The 14,449-nt window shown below is 39.2% G+C and overlaps 1 protein-coding gene across 5 annotated transcripts in view; it reads left to right on the top strand.

Moving 5' to 3' along the window:
• Window positions 1-14,449, top strand: part of LOC121515172 (protein piccolo-like) — a 38,643-nt gene that overhangs the window by 8,847 nt on the left and 15,347 nt on the right. For 3 of the 5 annotated variants that reach the window (XM_041795804.1, XM_041795808.1, XM_041795806.1), the window contains exons 5-15: window positions 177-1,227; window positions 2,988-3,056; window positions 3,373-3,399; window positions 4,859-4,947; window positions 5,074-5,149; window positions 5,257-5,382; window positions 7,805-7,913; window positions 8,129-8,196; window positions 8,300-8,526; window positions 13,481-13,528; window positions 13,625-13,755. In XM_041795804.1, the coding sequence (XP_041651738.1) occupies window positions 177-1,227; window positions 2,988-3,056; window positions 3,373-3,399; window positions 4,859-4,947; window positions 5,074-5,149; window positions 5,257-5,382; window positions 7,805-7,913; window positions 8,129-8,196; window positions 8,300-8,526; window positions 13,481-13,528; window positions 13,625-13,755 (2,021 nt within the window). The remainder of the gene's footprint in view (window positions 1-176; window positions 1,228-2,987; window positions 3,057-3,372; window positions 3,400-4,858; window positions 4,948-5,073; window positions 5,150-5,256; window positions 5,383-7,804; window positions 7,914-8,128; window positions 8,197-8,299; window positions 8,527-13,480; window positions 13,529-13,624; window positions 13,756-14,449) is intronic. The other 2 variants (XM_041795805.1, XM_041795807.1) reach the window with 2 other exon arrangements.

Raw genomic sequence — 14,449 nt, forward strand, 5'->3', positions numbered from 1 at the left:
ACCTAAAAACTAGTCACTCAAAACAAACACATGTAAAGAAACAGACCAGTATGTCACTAGTGTACACATATTGTGCTTCATCTAAGCAAAATAATTGTAAAATTCAAAATTTAACATCATTTTGTCGGTTAAATTTACACTTCTAATATAATATCTTGTATTTTTTTTGTTAACAGGTGGCAGATTTTTTAGGCTCATCTCGGCTTCAGGGTTATGGCAAAGGTGAAGATGACACTATGGAGGAGCCCTATGAGCTGAAGCTTCTAAAGCAGCAAATTAAGCAGGAGTTCAGACGGGGAACTGAGGGACTAGAGCACTTGACAGGCCTTGGCCTACCCCAGTATCTCCCCAGCGATAGCAGTTTTCGCCACTTCCCCAAAGGAGAGAAATATAGCATTGGGAGGCTTACCCTTGAAAAGCAGGCTGCAAAGCAACTCCCAGCAGCTGTGCTTTACCAGAAACAGATGAAGAACAAAAAAGCCCTAATAGACCCAAAGGCCATCACAAAATTTTCCCCAATTCAGGAGAGTAGGGACCTGGAGCCTGACTTTGGCAGCTATATGGGATCTGGGGCGTCCTCTGTAACAAATCTGGCTGCTACTGCAAGGCTGCTTCAGGATGAGATTACGTTTGGGATCAGAAAAAACTTGTCTGAACAGCAGAAATATCTAGGCTCCTCTTTGGGGGCCAATCTAGCTGGTTCTCTTAATCTTGGGCAGTCCATTGGACTGGGATCCACTATCAGGGCAACAGTCCAAGATGATGGGACCTACCCAAGTGGATCCCGTTCCAGACCCTCATCTCGTCCCTCCTCTCGCCCCTCTTCAGTTTATGGCTTGGATTTATCTATCAAAAGGGATTTATCCAGCTCCTCCCTTAGACTTAAAACAGAGGGAGAAGTCCTGGATGCAGCATTTGCCCCTGGGGTGGCCCGAGCAAAACCAACTAGTTTACCTATCAGCCAAAGCAGAGGCCGTATCCCCATTGTGGCTCAGAACTCTGAAGAGGAGAGCCCTCTGAGTCCAGTGGGGCAGCCAATGGGTATGGCCAGAGCCTCAGCTGGACCTCTACCTCCAATCTCTGCTGATTCCAGGGACCAGTTTGGGTCCAGCCATTCCCTGCCAGAGGTACAGCAACATATGAGGGAGGAGTCTCGGACACGAGGCTATGATAGAGACATCGCATTCATCATGGATGACTTGCAAGGTGCAATGTCTGACAGTGAAGGTAAATGGAACCTAAGACTGTTGCAGCAACTCACCTGTGTGGACCTGCTTGTCATGCATGCCAATACTGACTTTGTGCATAACTGATTCTAATGCAGTTCATTTCTTGAGATTGCTGATGTTGATTATGCATTATTGTATGTTCCTCTGTCACAGTGAATGTCATATAGATGTTGCATGCTGTTTCCTTTCTAGTAAACATCTTACCCACCGATACATAATGCTCTTAGCCTGAGTTTATGTATGTGATTTGTAAGCTCTATCCATGTTTGTTCTGTGATTTCGCTAGCATGCTTTGTCTTTTAATTTTGCAACACCTTCATTTTGCTACCTATTTTTCCCTTTCACTTAAAACTCAGTAACAATTTAATTGCTAGGCACAAATTCTATCGGCTTGAACTACTTATCATTTCATATAATAGCTTACCTATTTTTAGTAACAGGCATAATTTAAAAAGACCATGTTTTGCACCCATCTTAAAAAATATGTACAGTTGGTATATTCAGTAAATCTGTTTAAGTCATAACAGTTATTACCAACTAGATCCTTCAGCAATATTCATGTTTAAGAAAGGTGGTGGCACACAGTGGCAGACTTGAGGAACAATTGAGAAACTTATACAGTGGGCTAGTGTACTCTAAAAATGATTGTATTCTGAACAGACACACAATATGTCAAACTACCTAGTTATTCGTACTGTTGTTTACATACACTACCCGAAATTACATATGAGGAATGCATCCTGTAAAAGATACTAACATGAGGGTACAATGAAGAGTGTCATGGGATTTCCACTTCCTGTCTTCCTTTTTATTTGTTTTCCTATAATACCGCTAGTTTTAAGTCCAACATTGTGTCTCTGTGGGAAGTAGGCCAACAGAAGTACATTTGCTTTTAAAGGCATCCTTTCATCTCTCTTAAGTCAAGAGCAAGCTGCAAAAAAGTTTAACTAAATAATGCTGAATCATTATATCTAGACATTTTGCAGTTTTCTGCAGGTGCTGTGAAGTCACTTTGTGCACCTACTTCTCTCTTAGCTTCTTTTAGTCCATATCACAACTATAAAAATCCCAAAGTCATCCAAATCTATGGAGTTTTTGTTTTCAAACTGACTTATTTTGAAACACAATGACTTTCTTCTGAGGACTTCTGCAGATATGTACTGTAAAATTACAACATTTATTGTCATATCATTGACTCATTTGTGTTAGGTGTACATCTTTGTTATTGTTAATCTTTATTTTTATATCTGGATCTAACTCTGCATCCTTGCATGTTGTGCAATACATTTTTCATTGGCATCTTAATAAAGGGTATGTTTTCTGCATGTTGATGCTGTTTCGCATGTGTAATTGCTATGTTTTTCATGTCCCCTAGTGATTGACGGCAAATATTGACGTCCATTATTCTCATAGCTTTAAGTGTGGGATTGGTAGTGTTCCATTAGGCTTCTGTAGTTATCAACCTGTCATGCCAACAGTTACTTATTTTAACATTTGCTTGAATACAGCATGTTATGTATAACTTAGACACTGCAAAATACTATGAACCTGTTACTTTCGCACAGAGCCTGTTTAGGAGCTACAGTCGAAAAGAGATTCATTCAACAAGTTCCAAAATGCATATCAATTAACAAATATGTTTAGCAACTTCAGTTTTGTTCCTAGATCATTTAGCAAAGATTAGCATACTTAAAATTAAATAAGAGTATTATATTCATCCTGACCCTATGTAAAAGTGTCCATCTGCCTTGATTACAGCACTAAGTGAGTCCATGGTGGCTTTGAACAGAGATGATGCCAGAATCTTTCATGAAAGTATCAGACACGGTAGAGTATCTTACAGTATTAGTTCAAATCCCTCACTTTCCTGGCTCCATTCTATATGATCTTATTGTTGGCCTTCTCCCAAAATGTATTTAAATGTTTTACACGTTGCTTCTGCTTAAATTTGTAAACCGTCTGACAGGCTAGGAATGTCAGACGTGCAGTAATTACAAGCATGCATTTTCTATTGACTAAGCGCTTTTAGTGCATGTGCTTAAGTATTCTTACAATAGCTCTAATCTTAGAATAGCTTTTTAGTCTGTTTATGAAACTTGGTTGAACGCATTTCTGAAAAAAAACATATAACTTTGCACCACAGCTGGAGGCCCAAACTGGAATATAGAAGGTGAGACAGCATCCCAACTTCCATGTAGCTACAACAGAGACTGTACGCCTCCATGCCGCATATCATGGTCCTGAATGATGCACTTTTCTGGTTGATTTGTAAACATGCCAGACTCATTCAATAGTAGACAACACACCATTTAGCCGATCTGGAGTAGTTGACATGTCAGATTCATTCTGGAATGAACCCCATCTCAATGGCACTAGAGATATTTATGTGTCATATACTGCAGTGAGCGCAAAATATGTCATTTACATCACGGTGGTTCTGTAAACATATCAGACCCATATTCAGTATTCATGTTCATGCACTTCTGCTATCACGTGTATATTGTGTGATCATGCACAAGTGTTTCCACAGAATGGCTATCCAGTATATATGTCAGGCATTTTATCATATTCTGAAGGTCGATGTTGCCGATGTTTAATAATCATAGAATACAAAACTTTGCCACTATTATTAACATAGAAATGCTTCTTATTGTAATGCAGATAGACAAAGGCAACATTTACCTTCAGTATGCAGGATCATTAGGCTATTTTTCTTCATCATTTTGGTGCATCCTCCAAGAGAGTTGTGACAGTCATTTTTAGAAATGAGTTAAATTCCAATGCCGGGCATTTCCAACAAACCTGCCTTTCTATCATAGCTTTATATTGTCTTATTTATTTTCAGGGTTCTAGATTAGATACTATAATGTGGAGCAAGATATCTACAATTTTTCAGAGATAAAATATCAATCACAAAATATATATCAGATGTCCATACGGTAATATTTCAGGCATTTCATGGCACTGTTGTTTATAAATACATCAACATAGTAATGTACCACTTCATAGTTATATGTTTTTGTTTTAGCTTAAGTAGAAGATGAGGATTTAGATATCATGCACATATTTCCCCCCCATCTCACCTAAAAAGCATTTGTAGAATAGCTCTGCAAATTAGGTTTATCAGTCTATTGATGTAAATGATCAACATTTATATCAATTTCTAACATGAAACATACACAATGGGACAACTCCAACCCACACTGTTTGGAATTAAACTATTCTATTCTATCATATCACCTGATTTTCCAGGCAGCAATTAAAATTTGGCACGAACAGACGATCCCTGACACCAAAATGGGGAGCATTGCATGGTATCAAAGCATGAATAACTTTAAATGCTCTTGAAATCTTTCATCCTTCATTCAGTGTTTGCAGTGATCATTTGATCTGACAGACTGAATGGATAGTGTTGAACAGTGTCTATACCTTTTTGCTTCCACCTATCCAGTCTGATCAGAGATTTACACTGCATTCCAGTAAACTGAGATGAAAAAAATGTTGTGATGCACATTAGAAGCCTGCCCTCCCCAAAGTTGTCATTTGAAGCTAAGTTCTAAGAGACTAGCATACAGTAGATGTTTGTTTTAAGTCTACATGTCTTTTAACCACTACCTCCTGCTGCTTAGCCTATCATCTAAGGAATGAGGACACAGACTGGTTTGATAAGCCGAGAGAAGGGCATCCACAGACTGGGAGCATGTCAGACAGGAGACAGGTGAGATCCAGGCAAACAATACTCAACCACACTGTACTCTTCCCAAACTTACTTTTGTATCTGACATTTTTCTGTTAAGAAAACCCATTTCCTTCATTGCTGAGAACTCTTTAAAATCTCTCCCAGATGAAGCTGGTCCCATATAACTTCCCTCACACTCGCTTTAAGCTTAAGAGAGACCTGAAGGACACCAGTGTGTCTGGTAAAACACAAAAGCAGAACACAAAGAAGTAACTTTTTAAAAAATGTACAAAACTACACTGTATAGCAGTGTTTTTATAGTTATTCTTGTATGACTGTTTGTCTCAGGGAACGGGCTTGGTATCCGTGTGGTAGGTGGGAAGCTGATCCCAGGGAGCCGAGGAGAGATCGGAGCCTACATTGCGAAGGTTATCCCTGGTGGAGCAGCAGAACAGACAGGAAAAGTTGTAGAAGGTAAGAGGAAAATGACAAAAGGACAGTCTTGATGTTAATGGTCAAAAGCAGTATTTTTAATTTATCATATTTCACCCATGAAGTCCCTGAGTGAACTGTAGATGGTATCTGGTTGATCATAACCAGGCAATTAATGAAATTATCTCATTTATGATAGTAACAATGAAAGTGTGCATACAGTTTATCGGTATTAGTTAAATGAGTTAATGAGTTTCTTTCTAAATGAATAGAAAATCTAACAATGTGCACACCTAGTTTATCTTTATTAGGGGAAACGTAAAAAATAATATTTGTTTGAAGAAGCGAAAAGAAGATTAGCCTCAGATAGCATATGAGCCAAATGATTTGATTACCCTGTTTATGGTTAAATCATCCATTTTCATGGCAGACACCAAGGTTCAGTCCCATTTTGAAGTTTTACCTCTTGCCCTTTTAAAAACAGAGTTACAAGGGGTAATGGTGAACTATCTCCCTCTGAAATGGGCCAACTCTTCAAGCTCCTGATAAATCATTCGTCATCATTGACAACAAATATGCTAATGTAAACAGGCATTTAAACTACAAGGGTTTTTTTGATAAATGCTTGTTTAAAATCAAAGGATTAAATTGAAAAAGTTCTATTGTAGCACTGCATTATTGTAATAATTACCAGATATTGCTAAATGTCAATGATTCATAAGGTTCTGTAATATATTCCCATAGTGCTTTGTTTGGAGTGTGCCTCTGAAAAATCTCAGTTTAGGGGCCATGTACAGTAGCTCAAGGACTTTACCAGACTGCTCTATTCCAACAAGAATCAGGACACCCTACCTCTAAATGTGACACTAAACATTGAGCTAGGGCTATGTGTCAGGGGCAAGGTGTGCACTGGTACTCAGCCTAGAGTAGATAATAATTAAGGGTGGGGTTGACCTGATTGATTGATAGGTTTGACAAGAGGCTTAAGGCCTGCCTCAGCTCCAGCTCTTTCCCTGTTTGAGGCAAAATTTCCAGTATGACAACTGCCATCAATAGGCTTCAAGACTATCCTACAGAAATCCATGGGGACCATCTTTGGTTAAATCCATATTCTACACATCCGATTTACATTGTGCCTGACTTCTAAGGCCTGAGAGATTAATGGTGCTACTAAAAACATTCTGCGACTCTAAATATAAAAGGAAAATGCAAGCATTCAGTGAAAATCCCTGTGTGAGATGCTGAATTCCAGACGGAAAAGTAAGCTGCTGCTGCTGCAGCCTTCTGTGTTGTGGTCTGTCATGTCTCATTCCCCAACACATCACATCCAAAGACAGAAAAAAATGCTGTCAACTCAGCCTCCCAAGCACTGGGCTGCATTAGTCATTAGGTTATATTTAGCATTGCTATAGACACACAGATACACAACGCCAGGCATGGAAAAACACATACAATAATTAGCCTCTTCCTATGAAGAAATACCTACTGAAATTGCATTGTAGCTGATAAAATTGATCCTCTAATACTCATTATTGTAGGAGCCAGTGTATTAATGGTAATTCATACGGTTTTATATTTCTATGGCTATTTTGCTTCCACTTTCTCTCTTCAATGGGAAATTCACTAAAGGGACTACCATGACTTTGCTAATGCATGAGGGAGGAGGTGAAGGACAGAAAAGCTTATGTATTTACTTCTAGACTAATATATTCCATTGTGTTCTTTGCAAACAAATGAAAGGGCGGTAATATAGAAGGGGATGGCCAGGCTGGCAATGTTTATTTGCAGTGTATGCGGAATAATAACCATGCAAATGTCATGTGATGTGTATGCTCCACTAAAGGACAATGGCAGCAGAACATGCCTTAAGGTGCATAAAGAAATAAAATGGGGGGAGGGTTTGGTGAGTTATATAGAGAGAATCATTTGAATAAGCAGCGGCTCACACAGAAGGATACTGGGATATTAATATAAGCTTTTATTGTCACTGCAGCTGGTGGGTTGTTGTGTAAGCAGAATTAAGGAGCAATTTGCAGACCTGTAAGTGATGGCAAACACTGGCCTTGAAAGTTTGAGTTTGCTGTGTGCTTGTTTGTATTTCTTATTGGTGACATACAGATTTTAAAATGAAATTCTTCGGTGTGTTATTCTGTCCTGCCTCTGCTTCTGCCATGCAATTCTCGAGACTGACTGAGCACTCTATTTTCATGCTGGTGCTCCATGTGTGAAGTGTTATGATTCAGTGATATCAAAGTCAACAAAACTCGATTGAAAAGTAAATTACTTAAGTTTTCCACTGGGTGTGCTACAAATCTGAGCCTCACATTTGTTCTGTGAGCATGCAAGCAGATAGGTTTTTGTTTTTCCCGCAGAGATAAAGTGAACTTGCCATAGGCTCTAGCATATTGTCTGGGAATTGTTAACACCCTTTTGAACCCACCTGCTCACCTTTATCACGCTGCAGGAATGCAGGTGTTAGAGTGGAATGGAATCTCTCTGACTGGAAAGACTTATGAAGAAGTGCAGTGCATCGTGGGCCAGCCATGTGCCGAGGCGGAGCTCTGTGTGAGACTGTGAGTTACATCTGTCATCATTTACCCCTCTATCCCACTGAAGCTCCTACATGTTTAGTCGCAATATGGCAACTTTGCACCCATGTACACCCTCTCTCCTCCCTCCCTTCTCTTTATTTCACACCCCTTTATTTGACAATTATCACTCTAACTGATTACTGCTAATCTACACTGGTTGATATTTGATCATAAATTTCCTGTATGGATCCAAACAGTGACCTTAACATGCTGTCTGACCCTGAGCACCCACAAGCCCTGGAGCACCATGTCCAGCTTAAGGCTGGTATGTACAAGGATTTGTTGATACGACTGCATGCATGCATGCATGTATCTGTGTGCTTATTTCACATCAGTGCAATCTGCATCATTGTACCTGTTTGTATCAGTAGCTGGGCAGCGCTCACCTGGAGTTGATCCAAAGCAGTTAGCTGCAGAGCTGCAGAAGGTGTCCCAGCAGCAGGGTCCTGGTGTTGGGCCTGGGGGTTTGGGGGTCCTCTCTGCATTGGAGCGCTCTGCCCTGCTGCACTCAGGTACTGGATCTGCAGCCTCAAGTGGTGTACCGAGCCCCGGCCAGCCTGCATCTCCGGCTATAAACAAGAAGCAACGGCAAAAGGTAGTGGAGTAAACCTTTCTTGCAGACTTACACCCCTTGGAAACACTCTTAAGCTGTGAGGATGACAGGAAGTAACACTATTAGCAAACAAGTGGCACAAATTTTGACAGTTGCTGAGTGAGTAAAACACAAATCTCCTCTCGGTGAGTAAAACCAAGGATCTGTCTTTGCAGCCACAGTCTGTGGAGCAGTGTTATCCATCACGCTCCTCCATTAGTTTTACATCATTAACAGTACAAAGGGCAGGTTTAATCTGAAAGTCAAGTGGTGTGCTACTGTATTCAATCAATGAGACAGACAATTATAGTAGAACAAGAACAAAGTGTGGTATACTAAATGACTCAACATGTCTATTGCACTTTAAAAAGGACATACTGTATATGCATAGGTCAAACAAAAATAAGGCTTGATTATTGACAAAGAAAAGCACAATGCTCATAAGACTTGCATAAAAGACAAAAAAGACAGCACCAATATAATCTTACTCCTTTACTGAAATGAACTATCTTATTCAATGTCTAAGTAGCTACAATGATTGATTTTTCTTCTCAATCTCTCTGGAGGACTTTTCCAGTCAATAGCACGGCTCAGATGGTCAAATTCCTCCCGAGGCACATAGATCGAATGAGAAATCTTTACTTTGTTTCTCTTCTACAAAGAATATCCAAGTCATACAACTGTTTACTGCAGCCTGTTCTTATTGAACTCATCTGCAAAAATCAGCTAACACTGTCTATTATGCTTTTGGGAATGTAAATCTCAGTGATTTTGGTGAACCCAGCAGTAAACACTAAACCACACCCTGGTAAAACTGTCTGTCCTGTGTCACTTGATGCAAATTTTAAAAAGTAAAAAGTCAAGCTTTGTCAGGTTTGTCAGCAAGAGGTGAAGAAAACAGCTATTTAAAAGATTACTCTGGTAAGTCAACTGTGATGCATTTCAGGGGAAGCCAGAGCAGCAAATATCTAGAGCTAAGTCTAATATATAGACTCTACTGACCCTTCTCAAGCTAATGATCTTGGTGGTCACCTGAGAGTCATCAGCTTTTGGAGGAGAGGGGAAACACCTCACAGGGCTGTACGTTATCTTTTTTTGCCCATAGCGTTGGTGCTACAGAGGTCGACAATCTTGTGGCACAAAACAAAAAAAATGTATAGCACAATATATAAAATGTTTGTTAAATCTCTAAAACCAGCATATATGCTCAGTAAGTGAATGTACTTGAAAGACAAAACCAAAAAAGCCCAAATTACTGCTCTCATTTAATGTCTACTGAAGCAAACAGCCAATCATTGTTAAGAATTTTGGGGTGCAGCAGAGAAAAGAGATGATGATGGTTCATCTCCACATTCAACTTGTGCTGGTATTTGCTGCTGGAATTCTTTTGTTTGTATTGATCAATTTAGTTTACTTTTGGCAGGACCAATTGACAGCTGAAGTCTTTTTCTGTGTTCATCCTTATATTACTTAAACTTTAATGTGTTTGAGAGATGGAAGTATGTTTCTTTCTTCATCCTTAAACTGTGTTTCAAGGACTGCAGTGTTAGGTCTATGCATTTATATATTGGTACTGATATCGGCTAAATTTAATTTGTTAATATCGCCATATTGAATAAACCTCAATATTGTGCATACCTAGTCAAACTGAGGAATATATTAAAGTTTTATGTTCTTATGTGGGCCTTTTTAAAGGATTTTTTGCAGGCCAATTCAAAGGACCAAGGGTCACAGTTGGCCCACAGCCCATAGTTTGGGCACCCCTAACATATTTACTGATACTCAGAGTAATAGGAAAATATTCCTAACATTATTAGAAATTCATTAAACACTGTTAGAGTTTGGTCCATATTGAACTATCAGACTGGGTTGACTGGGGTGATAGAGCTAATGTACATGAACAGATCCCTCTTTTCAATCTAACACAATTTAAAGATAACATGAGTACTAATGGAGTTAAATGGTAATTTTTTAAAAAATCTATCTCCAAATAAATAAACACAAAGATGCGGTGTTGGATGTATTGATCTCCTCCGTGCTCCTGTCACTCTCTCTCCCTTATACACTGCTGTCTGTCCGTGTCATATCAGACAGGTATGCTAAATTCAGACGCATATTGTTTTGTTAACCAAACAGCAGCAGCTACGATATTGGTGGAGGGAAATGCATAAATTCATAGAAGTTTGCAACGACTGAGAGTTGCTCTCTCACCAACAGCCAACTCACTGCGTCCGTCAGTGCGTAATTGGGGAGGACGAGGAGAACAGAGAAGTAGGCTTGGAGATACTCGTTTTCAGCACCGTCTAGCCTACCTTCCTTAGTATAAAACATGGGATTATAGCAGCGCTCCTCTTCAACATAATGTCACCTGTACTGCGTCTGCCCTGAGCCTTCCCTGTCTGAGCTACAAGCCACTCTCTCACCATCGCGGAGCGTGGCCGCTCGCGTTCCACACGATGGATTACGCATGACGCGAGGAAATAACAACCCGCTTGAATCTAAAAGGTACCAGAAATAAGAAATAAATGGACTGGGCATGAAATTTAAATCTCATATCAAAGTGGAGTGAAGTTTTTGGGGCAACAAGTAAAACTTAAAAGCTTATCTGCACGCCTGGCATGCACGCACGTCTTTCACTTTGTCATAGCACCTGTGCGATGAGGAGTGAAAACCTCTTAGCACAGACCGATTTTCTCGTAGCATTTGCGATATTTACGTCGCAGTGTACAGCCCTGCCAAAAACGTGTTGAATATCTACAATTTACACTCTTGCCTCCTCAAAAAGCTTTTTACAGTTAATTAACATTACAGTGCATATATTTTAGTAGGTTAATTCTACAGTATAGTAGGCTATAATGTTATATAGGATGCAGTAGTGTGTAAACAATGCTGTGAGACAGACAAGCAGTGCCCGCTGCAAATCATCAAACCTAGTACTGTCAAAGCACACGTGTTTACGTAAACGGGGTTTTGTGTCTCAGCACCCCTCCTGCTATTTGATAGGTTGCCTGGGTAATGAGTTCCGCCCTATCCTTTATCTGATTGGTCACGCATTTTTGATGTTACGGAGTGAGATGTTTAAAGAGCAGTAGGCAAAGCGGACACATCACAAAATTGCTTTTAATAGGTGTCATTATTCATGGCTTTGCTTATGAAACCCGAACGCTGCAGACTTTTTGAGAGGCATCTGGCATCCTCTTGGACTTTAATCTCTTTTCATAGGAACCATTGGGACTAAAATAGCATTAGAGCCAACCGCGGCTAACAATAGCAAGCTAACATTAATTCATGGACTCTGCCAAGAGCAGTTACACTTACCTTAAACAAATGGCACAGGCTGATATTACCGCTTATTCAACCCCCACTACTCGATTCACTTTCTGTGCATGACAGCTGGTATTTTGAGTTCTCACTTGGGAGAAATGAGCTTTCCTTGCAGAAGAGCTAGCTGACTGATTTGCTTACGAGACTATTGAATCAATCTCCTCACACTGTCATCACTGCTTACCTGTCACGGACTGAACTCAGGTAGGAAAGACAGGACAATAGATGGCGATGATTCCTTTGAAGGGTGGAGTAACAAAAATTAAATGATAAAAGTTGCGGTGAAAAAAGAATTTGGTAATTTCAAAATGAGGTGATAAAAATGTATTTGAATTGAAGGTATGAATAAAAGTTATTAAATAATACCCATTAAAAAAATAATCTCCATCACTGCTGCGAAGTTTCAGACGATGAAGTCAATAGTTGAGCGGAAGTGAAACAATGTTAAACCGGAAGTCTCAAAAATTGCATGTAAATGTTAAAAATTGACTAGTTATCGGATTATTACTTTCAGTTTTACCCCTTAAAGTTTTCATTGACATGCATTTTTGAAGCTTCAAACGTCAAACATACATTTTCATCACCTCAGTTTTAATCAACACTTTCTGTTACTTTTACCCTTGAGGTCCCTTTCCTTAAATGATTAATGAAAATGTGCTAAATTAATAAAAAAAACACTGTATTTATCAAGTCAACCTCAAATCAATCAATCAATTCGTATTTTTTTTTTAATTGGAATACATTTTTACCAAATCATTATTTATTTCACTAGTTTTTTTTTTTATCACCTCCACCTTTATAATTTGATTTTTGTTAGCTTTACCCTTCATAGTTTCCTTACATGATTTCAAGTGATCTGCCAGTGCTCAGCCAAGAAAAGACTGATGATGGATGGCATGGAGTAAGAAGCAACTTTGGAAAATTCAGGGGTTATGGTTACGTTGACAAAGGTTGGGCAACTGGTATTAAAATCCTTAAATACCAGTAAATACACTATTATTGTATTTAGATAGTAGCTTAGATTAATTTGATTACAGTGTTTATGTCATTAGATTAAGCTTTTTGTTTGCTCTCTGTTTAAAAATTGTTTGAAAATATAAATGTCCGTTTGATAAATTCTGATGAAGTTTTATATTGACTCATTTTGCGTAATCAAGAGAATCCTCAGTGAGGATGAATTAATCATGGTCCTCTTTGTAAACAAAGTTGCCATTCTTGAGTGAGGGAGTCAAGCTGCATTTTTGAGTAGATCTCAATTTTATAGATAAATAACTGAGGAAATACTGCCAATTGATTTCAGACTGCCTACATCACAAACACAGATAAAATCCTTTTTTTGCTGCCCACACAATGTGGGCTATTTTCTGTATACACCAAAGTGAGCTACAGGCCTACAGCTCAGACTACACTACAAACTAAAACCAGAACATATCCCAGGCATCTGGACCCCAATGTACTGCCTCCAAATTTTATGTACAATCTGCAAAGAAAGTTTAAAATAATCCCATGGTAAACTCTAATAAGAAGTGATTTAAAGCCTTGTTTTGGTATGTTAATGTTTTGTCTCTTTCTGTATGATCCATCACGCAACACTCGGCCTGTCTTTGTAAAAGCTTCCTCATTCTTTTTGTAGCAAACTGACTCACTGAGGACACCTCACCTGATCACTGGAGAGATTCAGGTATGATAACACTTCCACAAAGTGCCAGATAAATATTTCCTGAGCTTTTTCTTGGTGTTTCACCTACCGCCTTCACTTCACACTTTCATCTTTCAGCTCCAGATCAACTATGACAGGAACCTCGGAAACCTGATCGTCCACGTCCTGCAGGCTAGAAACCTGGCCCAGAGGGACAATGACAGCTACTCAGACCCTTTTGTCAAGGTCTACCTCTTGCCTGGGAGAGGGTAAGCATTAAATGTGTTTGAGTGCTTCTGAATGTCTGGTCTGTGTCTGCCTTTCTGTTTCTATGTCTGTCTTTGTTTCTCTCCCCCTATTTCTTTCTGAATTTGTATTGATCGTGCTGTGCTCTGTGGAAGTGACTAACTACTTGAGTTTGTATGAGGGAATGAGACTGGACATGATGATATGAGGCAGTCATTCATATAGTTTTATTCAATTCGGTTCAATTACTATGAATCAAAGGTTGAGTGTTTTATACTCAGTGCAACTTCAGTACACTTCAAAATGACCTGAATTTTACCAACACATGGGTGTAAACATTCTCTTTGATAAATCCCCAAGCCTTTTCCTGTGTAGCATTTATTGTTGTCCCCTAGTACTATGTCTGAAGCCTCCTCCTCTTATCCTGTTTGCTGCCCTATACTCCTGGGAGCCTGTGAATAGCAAGAGAAAGGATCAATACAGCCTTTATCTGCTCTGTAACAGTATCTGCTCTGAGATAATGACCCCATCAGACCTGTTTATGAGATTATAAAGCCTCCCTACCTACAAGCCATATAGATTAAGAGTGAAAGCTAAGTAAAGCACTTTTGCTGCATCACATGAACAGCATTTAAAAATAAATTTGTTTGACGTTAGGAGTATAGAGCACGACTAAAGTGGCACAACATTTCTGAATTAGTCATTCACCCATGAGCC

This window comes from Cheilinus undulatus, linkage group 9 (assembly GCF_018320785.1).
Source record: "Cheilinus undulatus linkage group 9, ASM1832078v1, whole genome shotgun sequence".
NCBI lineage: Eukaryota > Metazoa > Chordata > Actinopteri > Labriformes > Labridae > Cheilinus > Cheilinus undulatus.